This window comes from Mytilus californianus, unplaced genomic scaffold (assembly GCF_021869535.1).
Source record: "Mytilus californianus isolate M0D057914Y unplaced genomic scaffold, xbMytCali1.0.p SCAF_4, whole genome shotgun sequence".
Classification (NCBI taxonomy): domain Eukaryota; kingdom Metazoa; phylum Mollusca; class Bivalvia; order Mytilida; family Mytilidae; genus Mytilus; species Mytilus californianus.
In genome coordinates, this window is record NW_026262690.1 from 112,992,441 (window position 1) to 113,018,501 (window position 26,061).

Consider the following 26,061-nt stretch of genomic DNA (forward strand, 5'->3'; position numbering starts at 1 on the left):
TTGTTTTAAATGTATGTTGTGTGTGGTGAGACTTTAATAAACTATTGAATCTTGAATCCCATACTAAGGGTAGCAAGTCCTGTCTCGAAATCGTAATACATCTATTTCTTGAAGTCGCTCGCTATTTGTGCATCCAGATTTCGGGGTTATTATAGTGTTGTTTTCATTTTGTATACCTTTGTATTTATATTTTACTTAATTTGTACTTAATCAGGAAAGTGTATATGTCATCATATTTTACTATACTGTATGTACTATGAACTGCACAAACTTTTTTTATTGGCATCTTTGTCAGATTTGTTTGTAGGTTTATTTGAATTTCTTTAGTCAGTTATATTGTATATCTGTGATGTATGTTTACACAGTTTTGGCTGCTGGATCCCTGTTATTGTCACGTTAACCAAAAACCTCTGTTTGAATTGCTCATCTAATTTATTCAATATAACGGAACTATAAACAACTGTCATTCAAGAGGTTTAGCTCGCAATAAAACCAAGTTTAACCAACCATTTTCTTCGGAAAATGCCTGTACCCAGTCAGAAATATGACAGTTCTATTCCATTCGTTCCATTGGTTGATATAGTCAAGCGTTTGATGGTTTTATGGAATTCATCTTTTACCTTTGAGTTCGGTATTTTTGTTAATACACTTTTCTATGAAGACAAATCATGCATCATACGATTTGATATGTATTTACTTCACGATTATGTAACTTTTTTTTACGTATCAACCCTATGTTAAAGAAATACAAATTTTATTCATTCACCATCTCCTCCCCATTCTAATTTGACAAAAACAAGATGTGTTGCCTATGCTATAGGAGCGCGTGGACACTCATTGTCATTAATATGCTCTCATGATTACAAATAATGTGAGGATATTACGCAAAATCACAATATTTTGTTCAAAGTATAGAACGTCTCTGAAAACGATTGGTTAATGAAAATAAAGCTTTTTTGTGATTCAGGGGTTTATTTATTAATAAAAGTTACATATTCGTTGAGTAAAATAAATATGAAATCGAAGAATGCATTATGTATCGATCTCTCTTAATAAGAGTTTCTTTTGTTGAAATATCAATCTATCTGCATCTTTTTTGTTTAAACGGGTGGAATGACATGACATAATGATTGTCCCTTCACCACGACCACTTACAATCGTGACAACGATTTGATCCACAAAACCATAAAATATTTCGTGTTTATGATTTAGCAGGCCAATCTACAATAATTCAATTTTACCGCTTACAATAATGTGAAAGATGGACCATGACGGTCATTCGTTTTATAAATACTTCATTAAAAGAATATTAGAAATCCCGATAAAAATTGTACAGCAGACCACATCAACAACCAACACTCTAATCTTCCCAACCAAAAATGAACATAAATCAGGACAAACCACAACAAACAACATACGGTCCAGTTAGCCTAACGTGTTTATGAATGCACAAATTGTTGTTGGGTAAAACAAGTTTGACGTGTGCACAAACATCCCCTTTTAAAACGGGGTTAAACTCGTTTGAAGGCGGCATATATAGACCGTATGTCATAAAACTGAAACACACATTACACAACCTTCACTGTGTAACTACCAATAGGATACCCACTAACTTTAACAAGGAAATATAACGGCACGTAGTGCGGAAATCAGAGTTAGAATCTGCTCCTGATTAAAGGTAACTAGCGAAGGCAGTTACAGCTGTTTGTTGGATACTAACGCCCAAGAACAATAAAATATTGAAACAGAAGTTTTCTATTCATAACAGTTGTATGTTTTATAAATGAAAATTACTTAAATTCTATTTTTTTTATTTCAGGTGATAGTATGACGTATCATAACAATATGCTTTTCTCAACTTATGATCGTGATAACGATAGATATTATCTAAACTGTGCAGCTCACTATAGATTGAAAGGTGCATGGTGGTACAAAAGCTGTTTGATGTCTAGTTTGAACGGGAAATATTCCAATAGGTCTTATTCAGGAGGAATAAAGTACTTGCCATTCAACACACTCAAAGGGTCTACTATGATGATCAAAAGAACTTAAAAAAAAACATCAATCATAATTTATGTTTTCACAGATTTCTTTCCTTTTGGTCTACTTCTGTTTTTTACATTATTAATGCCTCCGATGTCAAGAAAAACAGATACACACCATGCTTTATTCACACTCTGATGGATTTCGTTTTTGAAGAAATAGTTATCTGTCGTATACCTGTGTCAATAAAACAACTATCGCCAAAAAAACAAATGACGTGGATGTTAGCAACAGTTTTCTATAGGTCACCGTACGGCCTTCAACAATGAGCAAATTCCATACCGCATAGCAAGATATAAAATCATATAAATATATTAAGTTTGTTAAAGTACACTACACGAAAAGGCAGATTTACAACAATTTGGGCAATCATGTAAATGTTTGACAAATGTAACTATTTTCAGCCAGATATATTTGCATACCTACTAATGTATATGTAAATGTATTATTCCTTTTGGCATTATATAGGACGTCCTCAAAGATATGCTAAAGATAGTTATTTTATTTCCATAGCTTTATTCATATTCCAAAGATATGTAACGATAGGCCTTAGATTTGCATACACTTTCCAGGATAGGAGATATATGCAAAGTTTAAAATTTGCATAACTGTTTTACAGAGGTGTGGGCAGTTTTGAGAGACCGCGGTTTATAAAACATTTACAACCAATGTAAATGCTGTCAAATGTTTCTGTTATACTTGCAAACGTTTCTCGATATCGTTAATGCATGTAAAGAAATGTATTTTATTACCTATTTTGATAAATATTGATATTTGCAACATATCTTTACAGACGTATGCAAAGTTTTGAGAGACCGCGGTTTATAAAACATTTACAACCAATGTAAATGCTGTCAAATGTTTGTGTTATATTTGGAAACGTTTGTTGATATCGTTTATGTATGTAAAGTAGTGTATTTTATTTACTAATACTTTCCATTATCATAAATATTTTGATAGATATCGATATTTGCTACATATCTTTACAGACTATGCACAGTTTTGAGAGACCGCAGTTTATAAAACATTTACAGCCAAAGTAAATGCTGTCAAATGTTTGTGTTATATTTGCAAACGTTTGTCGATATAGTTTATGTATGTAAAGACATGTATTTTATTTACTAAAACTTTCCATTATCATAGTTATTTTGATGAATATTGATATTTGCAACATATCTTTACAGACGTATGCAAAGTTTTGAGAGACCGCGGTTTATAAAACATTTACAACCAATGTAAATGCTGTCAAATGTTTGTGTTATATTTGCAAACGTTTGTCGATATCGTTTATGTATATAAAGAAGTGTATTTTATTTACTAATACTTTCCAGTATTATAGTTATTTTGCTAAATATCGATATTTGCATCATATCTTTACACAGGTATGCAAAGTTTTTGAGAGACCGCGGTTTATAAAACATTTACAACCAATGTAAATGCTGTCAAATATTTGCTTATTTTTGCAAAAATTTGTCGGATGTATTCATGTACGTAAAGAAATGCATTTTATTTACTTCATAGTTATTTTATGAAACATGGATACTGTTAAGTTGTCTTTACACAGGTATAGCTTTGCGAGACTGCAGTTTATATCTCGCATGCACAACAAACGAAAATGAGGGTTGTGATTAGAGCTAAAAGAAGAAAAAAAGAAAATAATTTACTCACAAAAAAATAGATAAAAAGGGTCTAATATATAAAGAATAGAAAATAATCATGACAATGGACATAAAATATAAAAAAAATAGAGAAATATTACCTAAATTATCATAGAATACAGATATGACAGACCCCATCCAGACCCTAGTAAATGCTGTAAGATGTGTCGATTATTTCGCATTTACGGGGGAGAAAATCCATATATTGTATAGTAATTTTTGCAGCAAAGTTCACGTATTGATGGTTTCAGAGAGTCACACCGAGCGAATATTTGAATTGAAGTAGATATTGTTCTTCCCGATTCAAAACAGAACTGATTGAAGATATAATTAATGATATTAAAAATGGCAGGGTGCTTTTCAAATGTCGGACCGATGATATTTTTTTTCTATTTGAATAAATAAGAAAATCTCCATAGCTTTACTCTAGAACCATGAAAAATATTTTAAACAGTAATGGGGAAATTTAGAAGGATTGACAGCCTTTAAACTCATGTTGCGCTTGCAACCCTTAGAGTACTTTTTACACTTCTCGGAACGCTCGGTTAATTTTTATTTGATCTACTTGAATCGTCTTTGAATTCTCATAGCATATGATATGTGTCAACATTCTTTTTTTACTGAAAACTTTACAGAAAATTGTAAGAGTGGTCAGGGGCACCCCAATCTTTATCTTAGTTAATGAAAATAGCAAATGCAGTTTTTTCCAGCGCATAACTGTTGTCCTAACAAACTAGAACCTAGATTCACCAAACTTAACAAGTAGATGCATTACAGGAAAGCAGTATTTCACATACCCTTCCCCCCCCAAAAAAAAAACACAAAAATTTCAATAAAAAAAATCACTGTTGCTAGTACCTGGACTATGAACTGCGACCCCCAATGCTAGTTAATACGGGTGCAGTACTAGTCCATAACTTATGTGCATTGATTAGTAGATACAATCATGAAATGAGTGTGCGTCTCTTGCCAAAAGCAATTCACTTTAACTTTTCTTTTTACATTTGAGCCACCTGTGATTTTTTATTTTTGAAGCATTTTTTACAATGACTATTAATTTATGAACTAACCTCACATTTTGAATAGTCATTTGAATATATAGGCATTTGCATTGATAGATTCTTGCAGATTTGCAACTTGCATAATTAACTAATTACAATTAATTAAATTATTAAGGTCACGTTCAGTACCCAAAGAACTAAAACTTCAATAGATAAACCTTTAAATTGAAGTTTAACCTGCATAGGTATTACAACAACGTGAACGGAGGAGTTGTATGTAAAATAAAAGATGTCGTATGACAGCCAATGGGACGAAAACTTTTATCCGCCAGGGACCAAAGGGATTGATATTAACAGCTTCAACGATAACCACGATGCGAGTTAAAGATTGAAAAATCAGAAATGTACCTAGATATATATATAGACAAAGGGGCTTGTCACCTTTTTTGTTTTATTTTTTTTTTATTGGAAAATATTCTTTAATATTTCAACATATTTAGAGTTTTAAACACTTATCAATGCGATTTAACAATAACGATAGTTTATGTATGTTGCCCCTCTTTCCTTATTTTCCGCCTGTGTGGAAAGCAAGTACAATGATACATGTTTTAGACTCGGCTGTAAAGGACAAATGATACATGTAGTTATTTTTAGACTTTGCGTAAAAAATGTATAAGAAAGAAGTGCAAGATATTCCATTATTCAAACACGAATCATATACATTTCCGCTAAAACTTTAAGTCTAGACTTCGTCTTGTTGTACAGGGTACAATTGCCTTATATTTTTTAAAGTTAGGTTTTCCATGATACGAGCCCCTATCAATATTAGTGTAATATGTATTTGTCGTTTACAAATCTTCTTGAATTATGTTAAAACAAATTTACTTCGTCACATCATTTTGTGACTTATATAACTTTCAATCTTGTTTCAATGTTATTTCAATTGAATGTGTGCAAAGTATACGTTAAATGCAATTATTGCAAAAAAAAACAAACAAAAAAAACAAAAATTTTATTGATCATGATAGAAAAAAAAACGATTCCTGTCAAAGTACATATGAAAGCTGTAAAGTTTTAGGATAAAATAGTCGGTAAATGAGATATCGAATGACTGATAGTTCGATAACTTATTTTAGTTTTGCGTATTTAAAAACAACACAATCAAATGACAACGGGAGCATTGTTTTAAGACAATTTATAAATCATAAAGAAATGATAATTATTTGTGCCTTATCATATTGATGGATATTGATACTAGCGGTGGTCTTCTATTGATCTTTTCGGACCAGATCTTTCTGTAAAAGGTGATAATTGTCACACTTAACTGCTGATAAACCCCGTTGATCGGAGGAAGGGCGACATCTCGTCGATGGAATGATATTATCTATCGATTTTGTTTGATTTCATTGGTAAATTGTGTGTCAACTATGACACGTGACTCACTGGTTCTTTGTTTGTAATTTTTAACTTTCTTTCTCACACACAAGAATGTTTTTGCAGAGGACGCTTCAAGAAGCACATGGAGTTCAACATCTCGTGACTGGACTTAACGGATAAGGAAAACAAATATTACAAATATTCGTCAATAGATTTAACGTTTACATATGTGTGCAAACTAGCCGATTCTTTAACAAAACATTCTCTCAACATGTGTTTTTTGTCAAATATTATGTGGAAACTAATCTACCGATGAAGGAATATTTATAGACTATTTCAGAAACTTGGACTTTTTATAAAAACTTGATAAATCGCTCGATAACCTTCCGAATGCTACCGATTTTAAATTTGATACTGAGGCCGCATATCTAGTATTGTTTAGGCTTAATTTGTATATGTGTATTATTTCTACCAGTAACAAGAGACATATATATATAATATATATCTCTGCATCTCTGCAGTAACATATAATACATATTGTAGTATATGTCTCTTTCAAAAAAAATAAATTCTATGTTTTATAAAAAGAGTGAATTATGACTCATGCAATTCCAGAAGTTTCAAAGAGATACTCAAAGGAAACAATCGTTTAATGCTATGCGAATGAACCATCATAACTTCCCGAGAATAGAAGATTTTGATGGATAAAGAAATTCACGCAGTACATCAAACAGAGAAGAGATCAAGAACCGATTTTGTAGATCCGATTTTTTTTTATTAAAACAAAATTATTAAAATACACGTATAATAAATGATATTACCAATATGCCAAAACCAATCCCAAAGCAGCTATATTTGTCATATCATAGCTTGACCAGTAAAGCTATGGCAATATTTGTTCATATAATCTGCACCTTTTAAATATATCAGCAAATTAAAAGCAAATATAACTATTTACCATACATTTCTAGCTGTTTTAAATATCTTTCTTTATAATATCTTTGCATACATATTCAAAGTTACATATGCCCAATATATTTACACATACATTTCTAGCTGTCTGAAATATCTTTCTTTATCATTTCTTTGCATATGTATTCAAAGTTACATATGCCCAATATATTTACACATGTCATTGATATTATCATTTGACCACATTTCTTAATTAAACAAATTGTCTGCAAATCTATGTATTTACTATACATTTAGGAATATGTTCAAAGGCTTTTGATATGTTCTGATTTGACATACATTTCAGCCGACTATAAAGACTAACAAAAATATTCTTTTACAATACATTTGACAGGTCTCTGCAGATTAAAGGAAATGATGCTTTACAACCCTCTATAAAGTTTTCGTTTTGAATTGGTTTACATACCAGGCAAATGTAGATGCACCTTAAACTTTATAACCCCTATAAAATTATTTGAATGATGATGCTTTGCTACCTAGACAAAGACACACATTTGCGGATAAATTTACATCATAGAAAAATACATGACAAAGATTTCCTTTTGCAGAGGTATACAAATACATAAGTTTGCAAAAGTTTGAGATGGTCATAAATATATGCAAATTCTAAACTTTAAAATGGTTTGATTAGGTGTTAATATATTTTATAAACCGCGGTCTCTCATAACCGCCCATAGGAGGGTATAGCACAAGAAATGTTGATATTTACTACATGTAAAGACAAGATAAACTAAATGCAGCGGTTTGTAAATATATGTAAATGTCGGTCTCTGAATACATTTACATAACATTTGCATACCTCTTCAAATCCGGGATTTCGGGTAGTGGTAATTGTTTCCAAACAGCAGAACACATTTTTGGTATTTCAAAGGAAAGAAAGTGATATCCGTTATTTTATCAACGAGATATTAACAAGAAGGAGTACTTGTCTCATTATAAATAAATACTTTATATACATTTGAGCAATGTTCCGCTATGGTACATTTTCTTCTATCTGACACTTGTTTTTCAAACATGTAATATTTTTTACGTATTTTACTAGGCTGCACATAACTATGTGACTAAATTTTTTTTTTTAATAAATAACGATGTTTTTGAGATTTGTCAATATGATGTGTTGATAATGCACCTCTTGATATAAGTTTTCACTTATTATTAAACAGGATCATACTACATTCCAAAATATGGAAAAAAAATAAATGCATTATCATAAAGCTTATACTAAAGGTTACCTGTAACCAAATTACATCTCAAAGGATAATGATAATAATAATGAAATAAGGTCTTTCGGTTAAAATTTCTGAAATTGTTTATTGATAACTTTGTATTTGACCTCTAATTTGTATTGTTGATAAGTATAGGTAAACTAACAGAGTAAAGATTATTTATTTTGTTAAGTGTTATATATACATGTAAAGATCGGCAATATATAGGGAAAGAAGATCTGCAATATATAGGGAAAGAAATCTGTCATAGGGAAAGATACAATGATATATGATCCTAAACTGGTAGTCCAAATTAAGTTTTCATGGTAAACAAGAAACAACAGTTGTCGTCCAATGTTGTAATCAAGTGAATTCAATTTGAATAGCAATATACAAATCAAATTAGAAAACATAAAAGACAAAGACAACCGCATTAAACCCACGCATAGCGAGACAGGATGCGTCGACGAATTAAGCGCCTTCTTCTATGCATGCATCACTCGACATAGTCCGTCAGATGTCACAATAAGATATTATAAGTTAAAACTGACTAATGCAAATGTACGTAATTGAAAAATAGTTGGTGTCATATGAACTACAAAATTGGTAGTTTCTGATGTTCGGCACTGCGTAGTACACAAATGTTTCTTTTCTTCCCCCATAAATCGATATAGAATGACACAGTAATCGAATATAATTACCAATTCAGAAAAAAATCTACATTTTTCCCCATCATTGTATGAATGAATGGCAAATGCCGCCTGTTACAATTTTGAAAAATAAATAAAAAGAAGGAGAAATAGAATTGCTGCCAAAGTTTGCTCACATGTAGTTCCAGCAATAGAAATCTTAAGAACACAGTAGGACGATAGTATTTAACTGATGCTCAAATATCGTTATCGATTTGGAAGAAACAAATCAAGGTAACAATAAATACTGAGGGAATCAAAATGGACGGAAATTGGGTGCGTCTATAATCCTATTAAAATTAGCGATTAAGAGTGCATTACCTGTCAAAACTTTCACAATTGAACATGTGTTGATTGTGTACATGCTATTCATGGTGACTAGCAAGACAAACGAAAGTTAAATTGTTAAGTTGTTGCTCTGTTTCCTTATAAATGATTCGGTATAATAATAATCAGATTTCACAATTTATCCAGGAATGTTTTCCTTCTTCCCCATTACGCAAATGACTGTAAACATTATTTATGGATTACAGACATACCGTCATTGAGTGACATAACGTCTAATGTATTTGTTATCCTATCCTGTATGACAGGATTACATGCTTTCCTGCCCTGCTTCTGTAAAAAAAAAAACACATGGCTGATTTTGTTGATATGACATATCCAAAGCTGACAATATCTTTATCAAATAAATGATAATTGGAAACATCATACTTTGTGTTATAAAACTCACTTGTCTTTTGCGTTGAAAGATAAAGATATTAGAATATCATCATGGAACACGTGTACCGTCAAATCCTTAATAGAGGCCATATTTAACCATTGTTTAAACTTTGATAGATTATACCATTTTATGGTTTAGATAAGCTTTCACCAGGATTGTTTTTGCATGACTTGTACAATATATGTTTTGTATGACTTGTACAATAGACAACTGTCTATGTTTTTGTATGACTTGTACAATAGACAAGTGTCTATCTCATACGTTGATATTTTCTCAACTTTTGACTATTTTCAATAAATCTGCAATGAAAAATTAAATATATCCAAAAACGGATTTAGAATTAACGGAAATTAAAAAAACAACACATTTTGACCTAGCTTTTATAGGAAGCAATGAAAATGTTGTTCAATCAAAATAACGAAAATATGGTACATTGTATTAAAAGGAACATACAAGAACATGGAATTGCTGCTCGTGATCTATGTAATAAATTGCATTTTCACAATATAATTATTTCGTCTTAAGATCTGGCCACATTTTATAATAGATTCCATGGCTTATATGTAAAGCTTTAGACATCCATGTACAGATGAAAAGATCTTAAAGATAAGTTATAGATCTATGCAATGCCTGTCTTGAGAATTGATTAATCATGTGTCTTTATCATTTTTTTGAAAACGGTATCAAATTACTACTTATGTTGACACAGCTGACCGTTAGATTGTCATTTAGATGTAAAAAATTGAACGAGGGAAGCTATGTCAAAAACAATGTTTAGATGCATAGCATATCAAAAGTATCTAGCTTTTGAAGGGTCATAGTGTTTTGTTCTTTCTGTATTACGATGGGAAATAAAATTTTCCTCATTAATAAGTTTCAAATAATAATAATTACGATGTCAAGCAATTAAGTTTGAAATTATTTAGTTGATAATCAGATAAGAGTCAGGTTTTTACCCACAAAGAAAGTGTCTTTTTACAAAGGTTTTTGATTAAGGCAACAATAATAACTCCCTCAGGCAACGTTGACCTTAGATGGATTTGGCTATTTCTTTAGGTCCTTATTGGTCATATAGCTCTGCAACTCTTTCGGTTTTAATACATCATCAGATTTTAAATATTTGGTTTTCACCGTTTCTGATGAAGGTAAATCCAGAAAAGCGCTTCAGATGCTTGAAATTTATAACATGTTGTTTTAATTTTTTTTTTTTTTTTAGGTAAATGTTTCTTTTGTTTATTGCGACTATTCTTGGATGTTAAATAAATTAGGTGGACCGATGTTCAAATCTCATTAATAAAAACAACATCATACAATTCAAGGTAACAAACAAAACTTGAGGGAATGGCAAGCATTCCAAATGGAACGCGACTGTATGCGTCTACAAGGTAAGCGTTTCCTGCAAACAAATTCATCTATGATACTTGGCTTATAATTTTGAACGCCAGACGCGCGTTTTGTCTACAACAGACTCGACAGGTTTTTGTCAAATACAGCTGCAAAGCGAATCCACAGTCAATATGTTAAAAATTGGAAATAGAACACAATCGATAAATAGACATACCAGATGACTCAGATTACAAAAACATGTCACTTCTGAGTTTTGACACAAACACACTTTTCGGTCAGTGAATTCGTGATGGTTACCGTAAAACATTTGAAGTGATGTTTTCAGTCCGTCTTTCTCGTCACTCTTTGTTTTTTTGGAGCAGGTTTTATGTAATGAGCGGTGTCTCAATTATTTGTTGGCACTTGTGCTTTGTTATTTCTTATACCGCACCGTAGATTCAAAATAAATCGCTTTACCAATACTTTTATTTACCAATTGAAATAGAAAAAAGTAAAATAACAAAATTTTCGAACTCCAAGGAAAATTCAAAACGGAAAATCACTTATTAAATGGCAAAATCAAAAGCTCAAACACATCAAACGATTGGAAACCAGCTGTCATATTCCTGACTTGGTAAGGCATTTCCTTATGTAGAAAATGGATGATTAAACCTGGGTATATAGCTAGTTAAACCTCTCACTTGCATGACAGTCGCATAACATGGAAAAGATGGGTCACAATGTTGAAAATTGGACAGAATTAAGAAGTAACTAATGACCCGAGAGACTGGAAAGGACGTTAAAAATCGCCTATCTTTATACTTGATACACTAACCTTCACAGAAATACTTATAAAGATTGATATGTAGCCTGGTCGTCAATGATGTTTGACGAAAAATCATTCTTAAGGTGGATCATCGGTATATATTTCCTCAGTTAGAACTTTTTTATACTTTGCCAAATGTAGATTTTACCATGCTTTTTTTCAAAAATATGATAAAAAGTATGGGTCACCGTGCTATTTGTTAAGCTACAAGTCGTGCAAAATTTCCCAAAATTTGCAAAGATTATTCATGGATATACACTTTTTTGTGAATATAAAGAAATCTGTGAGATAGAATTTTGAAATAAAATAAGCGAAGATATGTTTTATAATATGCTTTAAGAAAATAAAAAGAACATTTTTTCTTGCTACAAGTTTTACAGAATTTTGCAGATTTAGGCGAAGAACTCAACCGAATGTGTATTGCTATTCTACAATCCAAGATGGTGGTATATAGTTAATCTCCCTAAAGTTCTTACCGGTATTCTTTCTACAGTAAAAAATTACCTTGAGAATTATTATGATGCGGTTTATTCAACAAATGGTCTCTATCAGGTATGGGTTCTTAAAACTCCGAAATGACTTCTCCAAAATCTTCAACAATCAATATTTACAATTTTGAAGTTATATCAAACACTTTGATTTTTCTACGCCTGACATTACTATTCCCAATGATCAATTGACAGATCGACTACATAGTCTCATTAAACAGAGCTTGCTTTACAAAATGTGGAAACGTATATACAAACTCCTTGTTTTAGGTAAAGACAAATCTCACTTGGTGAAGAACCATACTGATTCCCACAATAAATACATCGGTGAAAATATCATCAAAATGCTGGACTTTTTGATCGAAAACATATTTGTTGAGTTTGTTGGACTGATATTTCAGTAGACAGTCGTTAATCCAAAAGATACTAATAATGCACCAGTACTGGCCGACTTGTTTTAGTACTCATACGAAGCAGAATTCAAATAGAACCTTCTCCAAGGCAAAGCGAAAAAGCACTTTCCTGAGTAACTTCACTTGCAGATTTATTGCATGATGTTCTGTTACTGATTAACCCACAAACGAGTTTTTACATCTTATATATCCCAGTGAACTTGAGATTCCGGATACTACTGAAAGTAGACGGTCTGTCCAAACCAATATCAAAAATTACAAAACTACTCACGTATACATCATGTACATACCACACTCTTTTTTTATACAGATTAGTTCAAATTATCACGATTCAAGTTTTTGTTCTAAAATGATTACATTGTTTTATTGTTGGGTTATGATTCATCTATCTTTCTGTAATCTATAAATTTTCCAAAATGAATTTTTGGAAATGAATCATCCCATTTGAAGATTTTAAATTTTAATACAAAAATCATCAAATACGTATTTTTCTACGAATATTGTTTACATAAATGAACAACACGACGGGTAGGGCGCAACTATTAGAGTAGTAATTTCCAACCCTTCCGGAACACATGAGTTAACACCGACTTAAGGATATATGGGTTATGTGCAAGGTTTTCTAAACTGTTCGATGTTCTTTTGGTCATTGTGTTTCCTGAAAGTCATAATGAAAATTTTCTATATCTATATCAACTGTCGTTATCATTTTTATGGGATGTAATACGTAAATAATGAACCAATTTATTATTTTTCGACATATAGGAATCTGGCCATTTTTTTCTTATCTAAAAATAGAAAGACTATACCAAGGCGGCCAAAATGAGAGACGATACCAAGAAGGCAAAATGAAATAAGTAAAATACATAGATAGAAGCTAATAACTAACAAAACTAAAACCTAGCAATACGAACCCCAACAAAAACGGTGGATGTGCTCTGAAACAGAACAAAGATCCTGATTAACCGCTGACGGTCGTCAATTCCCTAATCAAAATTAAACATCCAATGATGAATCGTATTTTAATTTCTCATAATCGAGGTTAAGAAGACCCGTTTGCCTGTCTTGTTTGATTTTAAGAGGCTGAAATGTTTAACCTTGATCCTTAACTATGACTGTCTGTTTTTTCCTCCCGACGGTCAGCTGTTCTGTCCAGGTACTCAGAGTTCCTACACCAATAAAAGCTGACTACCGTCATATGACCAGGACTTATAAAAGTGGTGTAAATAATAACAATCAATTAATACTCATCAGTCAGTATTGGTGGATGTTTACATGCATTTGTATGAAATAATACATGTGATATGTATATGAATATTCAGGGTAAAACTGTTTAATCTGTTTAAAAAGTTGGTAGATTATTTGTCTTTAGTCATCTCTTTTTGATTAATAGGGTTTTCTCTTAAGCTTTAATGAGGGTTTGTTCTTTTTCTGTACTTTGCGTTACACGAAGAAAATTAAAATAATGAATAAATACAGATCAAACGATTTTCTCACTGTGTACTGCAGAACACTTGTTTTTCATCCTCATGTATATTTAACACATAAATACATAGGGCGTCTTATTGTATATCCAACTCTTGAATGTTACACGTGGAGCAATTGAAAACTATGTCAATTAGTCTAGTAAGTTTCATCTGAATCATAATTGCCTCTTTAATGTTTTATCTTAAGTTTATATAATATCAATTAGAGATTATTTCACAAGGAACGACTTACATTTCTAGTTTATAGTTTATACAGTATGTTCATCAGCTATCAATTATGAAGGATCGTAAACTGTTATTCGTTATGTTAGTGCTAGTTGTTTTAACAATCCCTGTCGCAATTTTCGCAAAATCGTGCAACACTTCAGAGTGTGAAACCGTTAGGATGCCTCTCATTTCAAACAATTTAAAAGCTCCTCTTGTTGCTGACCTTGACGTGTCTGCTTTAAACGCACAACTGAAGGATTACATTGATGATAATATTGTTTCTACTTTTACTGAAAAAATTGAAGACGTCGTTAACAAAAAGCTAAACGAACTAAAACACAGTATGCTCAACGAATATTCGTCAAAGCTGGAAAAATCGAATACCAGATATGACCGAAAATTATCAGAGGTGCATACTGAGTATGACAATAGATTTTCAGATTTATCAGAGAACCAAAGTGAAAATGTTACCAACTTCATGGAAAATGTTCAGGAATGGCAAAATACTATGATGCAATCAATGAATGAACAAAGTGGATATTTACAGAAATCAAAGATTGTATACGAAAATCAGGTATCCGAAATACTGAGAAATTATAGAGATCAGACATCCCAAATATCTAAAGAAGCCATTACAAATTTTACTGATCTCAAAACGGATATGGAAGAGTGGAAAAATGATATAGTAGCTGATCTCATCAAATCAGTCACAAATAACTTAACACAATTTGAAACGAATATGATTGATGGTAAGTTTGTAAAGGCAAGGTGGTTTGTTTTTGTTTGAGCATGTGAATCGCAAAATTATTATTTAAATTTATTGACATAACATCATGTAGGACCTTGTTTGAGAAAAAATAAATTGCCAGTTGGTTCTGTTTTGGAGTTTAATACGTGGTATCTGTGTCAGGTTTTCTTTTTACTGTAACAGTTTTGTTTCATTAGTTACTTTTCAACTTTTTGGGTTCAAGCGTTCCTAATTAATTAATTTCAGAAAAGCGCTGTAGACGCATTAAATGTTTTTAGGGGTTATTTCATATTTTCTAGCACTGGGTCATTACTACTGCTGCTGGAAGTCTGATAGGGCCCAGTGGTATCATTACCTTAGTGGTCAGTGCTCAGGTTCTGACATAAAATAAGGTATAACTTCCTTAATTTGTTCGCTGCTTCATTAAGGGATAATTAGAAAAGGAGGTTCTAATTTCCTCTCGCAAAGGTGCAGTTAACATGTGATCTCAGTAATTTTGATACCACACTTTTTACTATATTATTTTGTTCTTTCGGTTTCATCAATATGCTAAATTTTATTTTGTACAAAAGATTTTTAGCTCGTAGTTTTACTTGTAAGGAGTAACATGATGTGTGTCTCTAATGGAATATGAACAGCTAAACCTTCTGGAGCACCTGAGTTGAATACCGTTTTTTTCAAACATTAGTTTCTGTTAAGAAATTTGTTGTCATTGTTGTTCTATCGTCGTTTTGTGGTTTTCTTTTTTGGCCATGACGTTCCCCTCGTTTTTTAAATAAAGTAGTTTTAAAAATCACTCATCACGACCATCACCAAATCTAATCATCTTGCAATACTATGTGAAGGCCAAATAAAAAGCGTTTTTTACAATTTTGCTTATAAAAAAAAAACATTACAAAATATGATAACTGTTTAAAAAAAGTTATGAACATTTTCGAACTTTCAACAAATGTTTTTCCCGAATCTACCATAAATAAATGTGTATACACGACCATCATCAACTCTCATCATATTGCAACCCTATTGTAACACATTATGTTAAAGCTTACTTCACGAAATTTATTATGTAACAATAAGTTAAAATTCACAATATTCACAAATTGATATTATTAGAAAATATTTAACAAAGATTAGTACATGAAATTCATTATAAAAGTATCTCAATTTATTGAAGAGCTGAAAAGTTTTATCTTTACAGCTTTTTAAGGGCAAAAACCTATAAAAAGCGTTTTTACAATTATGCTTTAAAAAAAAACATCAGAAAATGTTAACCGTTTAAAAACATTTTTGAACATTTTAGAACTTGCAACTTATGTTTTTCCTCAATCTACCAAACAAATGTTTGTCAGGAAAATAACTTAAATCAGCAGTATGGATTTTTTTTAAGGCTTTTGTTGTACAAACACTCTACAAAACAAGTCAAGTATGGCTATTTAGAAACATCTTATTTTCTAGTCAGTGCGGCTGTGGCAAAGGTCGGGATAGCTCCGAAACATTGAAAAACAAATTAAGGATAGGATTATTTTGTTGTTAACAGGGATGCAGTTTAATTATCTTTATGAAAAAAATAAGAAGGCATTGGTGTTATATGTGATACTTAGACATATCCTTGATGACTAATCATTTCATTCATTTTATATTAGATATGGATATGATGAAAGCAAGACTCGACAGATTTCAGGATATTTTTCCAGGTAATTTTGAGTAGAACTGAAAAGGGTAGAGATTCTCAAATTTCTGCGTGAATAAGTTTTAGTATTAAACTGATTACAGAATTACAGGTCTTTTAATTAAGACTACAAAAAAAAACACATTGAAGATACCATGCTAATTAGTTGCACCAGACACATTTCGTCTAAATACTACTCACAAGTGGCAATTGACTCAAAACAATTCAACCTGTCCTTATAATCTATTACACGGAGCTGATCAGCACTTTGTACGGTTAAAAAAATACATGAATACTTTAACATAAATTAATAAGACTTACCATAAAAAAGTCAATGAAAACAGACATTTGACATTGGATTTTAGAATATTTCAAAAAGAAGCAAAAATATACGAAAAAAAGTCATTGGTAAATATTGGAATATTAAACTTAAACTATAGTTACAGCTGCCAATGACAAAATCGCCTTTTCCAATTTTTATTGAATGTTTAATTTTGATTATAAAGCTCTCCATGTAGAGTATATATTTGTGTTTGACAGTCTTATACTGTATAAGAGGTAAGGTAAATGCTGAAAATGACAAATAACGAAGATAATTTGGTCAAAGAAATGTCAACTTAATAACAATATTTCTAATAAGAGTTCTGGAAACACAATATTGGAAATCCGCAATTAAGATGTTGAAGCGCAATAAATCCAAAAGTACAAAAATGACCATTCTCCTGCAGTTTTAAGATTTAATTTTGGTGTGATATCATTCAATAAATGCATGCAAATGGATGGTATTTTTGTTCGAGCATATTGTTTTTCTTTAATTGTTTAACATTTCTTACCGATATAACATGTTACTTTTATTATTCTTCCCTTAGTTTATTTATTTTGTATTTACATTGTGTCATAGGTCAAATTTATTTGTTCAGTGTATGTTCAGTGGTGTTAATATGTCCTTTGATTGAGTTAAGCTATTTCAGTTGATATGTTATAGTGTGTCTTTCTATGTTGTGATGTTACACTATTGTTTCAGAAATAGGGTGAAGGTTTGGTACCATTAAAACGTTTAAACCCGCTACATTTGTTTGCACCTGTCCTAAGTCAGGAATCTGATGTTCAGTAGTTGTCGTTTGTTGATGTGGTTCATAAGTGTTTCTCATTTCTCGTTTTTTATATAGATTAGACCGTTGGTTTTCCCGTTTGAATGGTTTTACACTAGTAATTTTTTGGGGCCCTTTATAGCTTACTGTTCGGTGTGAGCCAAGGCTCCGTGTTGAAGACCGTACTGTGACCTATAATGGTTTACTTTTATAAATTTTTACTTGGATGGAGAGTTGTCTCATTGACATTCATACCACATCTTCTTATATCTATTGTTTAACGGGATTCATTTCTTATATTAAGTATCTGTTTTCGACTGTTTGTTTCGTGCAAAACTGATTAGTTTTGTGAGGAAAATTCTATATATGTTTTAGCATTCCTAATGAAGGTAAATCAGAAAAACGCTTCTAACATATCAATTTGAAAAGAGTTATTTTCATTTCCTTACTTTCTATCTATCAGGTAATAAACATATTATGTATGTCCATTTGTATTTTAAGAAGTCCGTGAGTGCTCAGATATGAATTCAAAGTTTACTGGTGTTTACCATATCTCACCGGACGATTCATATACGTTTAAAGTAAGATGTGAGATAGGCGGCTGGACGGTACGTATTACATATGAACATGTTGTTTATAAATAAACCATTTGAACGAGAGAAAAAAATATATAGAAACATACAGCCATGCAATGTATGAATAATAAAAAAAGAAAACATTGAACCTAATTGAAAAATGTTACGTTCTTTGAGCACAATCTATCTTAAAAGATAAAAAAAAATAGGCCATCATTAATGTTTATTTAGATAGTAAATAACAATATACAAAATGTGTCATCAAGGATATAAGTATTGATAATTAACTTGGTAACCCAACAATTTCTCAAATATAATTTCCATAAACTTGACAATTTTAGGTCTATTTTATGTTTTCCTCAGATTAAAATATGAATACCTTAACAGTCCCCCACTATCTTGTGTATACAAATTACATAAGTCGCCTAAGAAACAGCGATTCGTTTCATTCCATGGTCTGCCAAACATACCACAAAAGTCCTTTCTAAAAAAATCAGATTTCAAAATTATTGTGAAACTCCTAATCAAGGGATAGTGCAAATCAGATGACTGTGTTACCCAAATCTTCAGAGGCGTTGCTTTCATAAGGTGTTGTTGTTACAATACTCTAACATATGGTCAAAGAACCGTAACTCCCATAAAAAATAGTCAAATAAAAATGGGGGTTCAATATGGTCAACTACCTATACATGATGACAAACAATATGACTAAGTAAAAAAGCTTTTAGTCAAATGGTCTCCGCAAAGTTTCATTCACAAGGTGCTATTGTCGCAATGTTAAACGTAATTGTCAAAGTCCCACAAGTTCCCTTATAATGGTCGGATCAAAATGACGACATAATATGGTCCACTACACATGATGGCAACCAATCCTATCAAACATTGGAGCTTTCTGTAAAACAGTATCAGAAGAGTATTGTTCACAAAGTGTAATGGTCACAATGCTTAAAAACAAATGGTCAAAGTTCAATAACTCCTGTAAAAATGATTTATTCAAAATGGTGGTACAATGAGTTCAAGCTTTCCTTAAAACGGACTCAGATGCGAGGAGTTCACAAGGTGTCATTGGCACAATACAAAACAAAATAGGCAATGACCAATAACTCCTTTGAAAATGGTCGATTGAAAATGGTTGTACAATATGGTCAACTACACATGATGGAAAAGTATACTACTTGGATGGAGAGTTGTCTCATTGGCACTCATACCACATCTTCTTATATCTATATACAAAGTATGAAAGCTTTCTCTAAAACGGACTCAGAGGAGTTGCGTTCACAAGGTGTTATTGTTAAAATACAAAACAGTCAAATTCCAACAACTCCTTTGAAAATGGTCGAATGAAATAGAGTGGTACAATATGGTCAACTACACATGATGGCAAACAATCCTACCAAGTATTAAGTATGGCTCCACCTAAGAATCATGCAGAGGATGATACATTGATAGTTGTAAAATTGGCATTTTTAGGCTTCATATGTTATATTTTGATAGAAAACTCATAACAATAACAGAAACATATGTGTTGTAAATTTGGTTGCTATGGTTACAATAGCACCATAACAACCCTTTAATTTAAGTCCTAAAATCCTCATAAATTTCTGTTTTTCATCACAGATTTTTTTTTTAAACTGCTACATAATTTCGATATAATAAATACATATTATCAAAGTTACACATCTATTCTAAAATTAAAATTGATAAACAGAAGGTACAAATTTGGCAACTCGTGTTTCCATGGCAACCAAACAATGTAATTTTGCATTTTCTTAAAAGGGGGAAAATAATCTATTTTTTCCATAAACAGGGTCCTATGAAAAACCTGTTTGTTTGCATTTGTTCATTGTACCTTCTTCTACAACAAAAATAGTCATCTGTAGCCTCCTTTAGACTTTCTGGAAAAAATAAAATGGTTTTTTTTTTGTTTCATTTTATTTTCTGCTGATAGATTTTGTTAACAGTAAGCCAAATTATTTTCATAGTTTTTTAATCACAATTCATTTGATAATGTCTTTTTCACTTCGATTATATCTAATCTGTATAACAAAGTAAAGAAAACAGTTATCTAATTTAATTTATTCTTAATGATACTATCAGATCCAACGGAAACAGCTAAATTTTGAGAAACAAACATTTTTTTTTTTATAAACGTATGCTTGATAATGATAAAATATTCAATCAAACGTTTTATATCTGTATTCTTTTATATCTAGTATTATCGGATGAATCTATAAATTATTCAAATTAAAGAAGTTAAAGTTAAACTGTCAGCATGATTTTAATGGAGATAAAGATCTAGATTGCCTTGATTTTACATTTTTTCGTTTTAAATAACCTTAATATTATGTTTGAATTATAATTTTCTGAGCAAAATCATTAAAAAAAAGCTTTAATGTAAATATCGACTCTGTACATTCAATAATGTGAAATATTGCCCTTTGACTATATTTGTTGTTCTCACAATCCCCCCCCCCCCCCCCCCCCCCTCGCTGAAATGTCTCGCCTGCTTTAATGGCCATTTATTTTATGTTGAAAATCTTAAAGATAAAGGTTTTACTACAAGTATCTCATAAACTTAACATTTTCTAAGATACATTACAATCAGGTCAAATTCAGGTAAATCCTATCAGACAGAAATGACAACTTACGATTATCCCGTACACGAAATATAGTTGACCTATTGCTTATGGTAATTGAAAAACAGACCAAAATACAATAAAATGCTACAGGGCGCAGCTTGATACGACCGCAGAGGTCGAACCCTAAACATTTGGTGCAAGTGTGGACACAACTTTCAAGCTTGATACAGCTTTGAATTTGGACTGTGATTAAATATTTGTCACAGCATAGGTTTCTGACACAGAATGATTGTGGTCTTAGAACTTAAAAATTGGAAATTGGAAATTTACGTATTATGGTCCAATATCCAAAATCTAAATACACGTTTAGATCAGCATATCAAAGAACCCCAAAAATCATTTTTTGTTAAAATCAAACTAAGTTTAATAAGGACTCTTTAGACCTTGATGTGGAACAATTTAGAAACGGGGCCCAAAATTAAAAAAAATGCTCGCCTTCGATTGCTGCTGTCAGTGTAAAAGTGTAAAAGAGGGACGAAAGATACCAGAGGGACAGTCAAACTCATAGATCGAAAACAAACTGACAACGCCATGGCCAAAAATAAAAAGACAAACAGACAAATAATAGTACAGATTACACAACATAGAAAACCAAAGACTAAGCAACACGAACCTCACCAAAAACTAGGGGTGATCTCAGGTGCTCCGGAAGGGTAAGCAGATCCTGCTCCACATGTGGCACCCGTCGTGTTGCCTGTGTTATTACAAATCCGGTAAATGGTCTTATTCGGTAAGTCACATTCGTGAAAAGGGAGGGTATTGTAGTTACGACATAAGGAACATATCCGATATCATCTGTGAAACGGTTATTCTATAACGGTCAACCAACTCGTGATGGCGTCCGTAAAATTTACGAAGGGATGACTTCAACTTCACTATTTGGAACTCTTGGTTTAATAGCTTCCTTGTGAGCAGCAATCCTCTATCAAGGAAATCATGATAGGAAACACAAGCCCGGGAATATCGTATCAATTGGGAGATATATACTCCGTATGCAGGCGCTGCTGGAATGTTGCTACATAGAAATGGAAAGTTCACAATAGGGAAGCTGAAATCATCTCTTTTGTCTTAAGGTTTTGTTTTCAACCGACCCTCATTGTTAATTTCTAGATGTAAGTCAAGATATGAGGCAGACTTAACTGTATCTGTAGTATCCTTTATCTCTAGTTCGATGGGATAGATTCGTTCAACATAGTCACCAAATTTTGTATTATTTAGTGAGAGAACATCATCTATATAGCGGAACGTAGAGTTAAAGGATATTGCTAACTTCTTATCTTTCTTCCTAAGAAGTTCCTGCATGAAGTCAGCCTCATAATAATAAAGAAACAAGTCGGCAAGAAGAGGGGCACAGTTGGTTCCCATTGGAATTCCGACAGTCTGTTGAAAAACACATCCTCCAAACGTAACAAATATGTTGTCAATCAAGAAATCAAGCATCTTGATAATGTCAGTTTCAGAGAATTTTTTGTTTGAATCAGAGTGATTCTTTACAAAGTAGGATTTATCCCTCCCCAAGACAAGATACTTGTATCTACGTTCGCCATTCTTTTTAATGAAACAAAGTAATACCAACTCTTTCAATTTGTCTTTTAGTTTGGAATGAGGAATACTTGTGTAAAGTGTAGAAAAGTCAAATGTTTTAATTCTATTGCAAGATGAGAGAGTCTTAGATTGTATGTACTCTAAAAGATCTTTGGAATTTTTTAGTATCCACATCTGATTCACGCCACCTCTAGAATAGGCAGTTTCACAATAACTTTGGAGCCCGGCTTTGATTGCTGATAAAATAGATGTTAATAATTTAGAAAGAGGTTTCGTGGAGCACTTGGAAGACCCAGCAGTATACCGTTGTTTGTAAGGACACTTATGTAGTTTAGGTATCCAATACAGTGATGGAAGTTCCAGTTCTTCATCTTTGGTTGAAATTCCAAAGGAACATAAAACAGACCTATGATTATCCAGGATTTCCTCTTTGGTAAGTGTCGCGAGAGTATATGTTGAGTTTCCAAGTGAATTGTCAATACCTAATTCATTTATCAAGCAGTCTATGTAATGATGTTTACACACAAAAACGATGTTGTTTGGGGCTTTATCTGCGGGGACAACAACATATTTGTCATGGAGGTAGGACAAATGTTTTGCAACATTTGGGTCTTTAAAAATTGACGTAGCGTGGGTACTGATATGCCCATTAGTTTCTTAATTCGGATTTGTATCAACGACCTCACAGCCTTAATCCATTCGGCAAGAGTATCTACGTCTTCTTTCTCGCGTTTAGCCCATTGCCTGGCATAATCCTCGGCTGAATCCATCAGTATTTTGAAGTTGTATTTCCAATTGATGGATTTAGGCTCACGAAATTTCGGACCTTTGGATAACAAATTAATTTGGATAACAAATTTCGATTGCTGCTGTCAGTGTAAAAGTGTATTGTTGACTTAAAAAGTGAGTCCATTTATGAGTAAAATACAGAATTTTGAAACGAATGCAAACTTTTTTCTTCAAATGCTATTTCATGGGCTTGAAGATTAGCTTCTGCCCAAGTTTCATAAAAATCCATGAAGGTTTACAAATTTAGCATGTCAAAAAAAGTTTAATCCTAGACTGTCTGTAAATCTTAATTGTAAAAAACTAAATCCATCTATCAGTAAAATACTAAAAATGAAAAAAATATATTTTCAAAACTTTGCTTCAGACATTTTTTCTTAATCATAAAAAAGCTTCTGCCAAAATTTCATAAAATTCTATGAAGGTTTGATAAAGTAATTGATGTGTAACAAATTTTAACCTCAAACTTTATCTATTGTTCACTGTTAAAAAAACTAAGTCTATTTATCAGTTACGTACGGAAAAATGAAAATTGAAAATAAATATTTTCAAAATTTTGCTCTGGATACTGTATTTTCGTCATAAACATGCTTCTGTTCAAATTTCCTAAAATTCCATGAAGGTTTGAAAAAGTAAATGATGTCTAAAAAAAAACTTTAACCACAGACTGATCCTAAATGTTGACGCCGCCGACGACGGAATCTATGATCGGTATGTCTCGCTTTCGCGCATACATGTCGTAGGCTCAACGAAAACCTTAATACACTGTTAGATTCGGCAGATCAAATAACCCCAATCATTCCATTTTTGATGAAATCGAACACTTCTTCATTTTGAACCCTTTGGACCTCAATGCGGACCAATTCAAAAACTATGCCCAAAATCAGAATTCACGGTCAGATTCAGCATATTAAATAACCCCAGGAATTCAAGACTTTGAATTAAACCCCATTCAAATTGGTCAAGAAATAAGCAATGTATACCAAGATTTAGAAAAGTATTGTTTTTATACCCTAATTCCTATATGGTTGGGGCCATAATCCCCACAATCAATCCCAACCTTCCTATTTTGGCATGGAACCTTGTAGTAAAAGTTCATAGAGATCCACAGACTTATACTGAAGTTATTTCCCGGAAACTAGAAAATCCTTGTTTTTTTGCCCCTTATTCCTAAACAGTTTAAACCATAACCCCAAAATCAATCCCAACCATCTTTTTCAGTTATGGAATCTTGTGGTACAATTTAATAAAGATCCATACATATATACACAAGTTATTGTCCTGAAACAAGATAAATTCTTGGTTTCTTTTTCCCTAATTCCTAAACAGTTTAGATAGTAACCTCTAAAATCAATCCCAACCTTTCTTTTGTGGTATGGAACCTTGTGGTTCAATTTCATAAAAATCCACAGAAAAACACTTGTACTGAAGTTATTGTCTGAAAACCAAATTTCTTCGGACGACGACAACGTCATACCTCTTTACGTCCGCAAAGATTTTGCAGTCGTATAAAAACTTATCATTGACCATTGAACTATGAAAAGGAGGTCAAGGTAAGATTAATCGTATCAGACAGACAGGTACACCTAACAACCATTCCAAACACCAAATGACCTATTGCTAATAATACTTGAAAAACAAACCTAAACACAAAAACTTAACATTAACTATTAAACCATGAAAATTAGGTCAAGATCAGATGCAACCTGCCAGACTGACATGTACCCTTACAATCATTCCATACACCAGATATATTTGACCTACTGCTTATAGTATCCGAGGAAGGGACCTAATCACGAAACTTTAACCTTGATCACTGATCCATGAAGTGAGGTCGAGGTCAGGTGATCCCTGTCTGATGGAAATGTAGACGTTGCAAGGAACCCATATTCAAAATATAATTATCCTTTTACTCATAAGAGAAAAATTCACGTGACAAAAAAAATATAATTTTTTATCAAGAAGTCGCAGAACCAGGAAAATGAGGTCAAGAAAAATGGACACATGACAGACGGAAACTTCTTAACATAAGGTATATGCTAAAGGTATAAAGCAACCAGGTCTTCTGCCTTCTGAAATATAGAGCTTATACAAATAGTTTACACCGCCGCCGCCAGATATTAATCCCTATGTCTCGCATACTGCAAAGTTCCAGGCGAGACAAAAATCAGTGAAAAGTAGGGGTTTTTTTTATAATTCTATGAAAAATAATTTTATTTCAAATAATTAATAATGTCATTATCTTTGAAGAAGCAGACACACACATGCCAGTTCAGTCCCTTGTGACCAATCCACTCTGATTGCTTTTCCCTGAAGAATAAGGGTAAAAAAATCATGGCCCAATCCATAATGATCAATACTTCTCCAGGCTTTAATTCATCCAAAAGGGAAGTACGTCAACATTCTTGGTTAAAACATCTTATAACATGCTGACGCCAAGACATTATTTGTGACTCTGACAGCTCTGGGTCTCTAAGTAGCTCATTATGTAGTTCTTCTGGAAAGTCAGCATAACGAAAAAACAGAAATGAAAATATTGAAATATTAGTGGAACATGTTTGATCATCATTTTGTAAGCCGTATGAAAACCAT

The 26,061-nt window shown here is 32.1% G+C and overlaps 2 protein-coding genes across 4 annotated transcripts in view; both read left to right on the plus strand.

Moving 5' to 3' along the window:
• The window catches only part of LOC127739173 (angiopoietin-related protein 7-like), a 62,244-nt gene that overhangs the window by 8,615 nt on the left and 27,568 nt on the right, over nucleotides 1–26,061 (plus strand). Inside the window, exon 6 of one of the 2 annotated variants that reach the window (XM_052250774.1) lies at nucleotides 1,820–3,366. The exons of the other annotated variant lie outside the window; for it this stretch is intronic. Within the exon in view, the coding sequence (XP_052106734.1) occupies nucleotides 1,820–2,052 (233 nt within the window). The 3' untranslated portion in view covers nucleotides 2,053–3,366. Of the gene's footprint in view, nucleotides 1–1,819; nucleotides 3,367–26,061 lie in introns of those variants that run through there. 2 annotated transcript variants of the gene reach the window in all.
• Nucleotides 14,426–26,061, plus strand: part of LOC127739172 (angiopoietin-related protein 7-like) — a 95,458-nt gene continuing 83,822 nt past the window's right edge. Inside the window, exons 1-3 of one of the 2 annotated variants that reach the window (XM_052250772.1) lie at nucleotides 14,426–15,165; nucleotides 16,808–16,858; nucleotides 18,426–18,532. In XM_052250772.1, the coding sequence (XP_052106732.1) occupies nucleotides 14,487–15,165; nucleotides 16,808–16,858; nucleotides 18,426–18,532 (837 nt within the window). In that variant the 5' untranslated portion in view covers nucleotides 14,426–14,486. The remainder of the gene's footprint in view (nucleotides 15,166–16,807; nucleotides 16,859–18,425; nucleotides 18,533–26,061) is intronic. The other variant, XM_052250771.1, reaches the window with a different exon arrangement.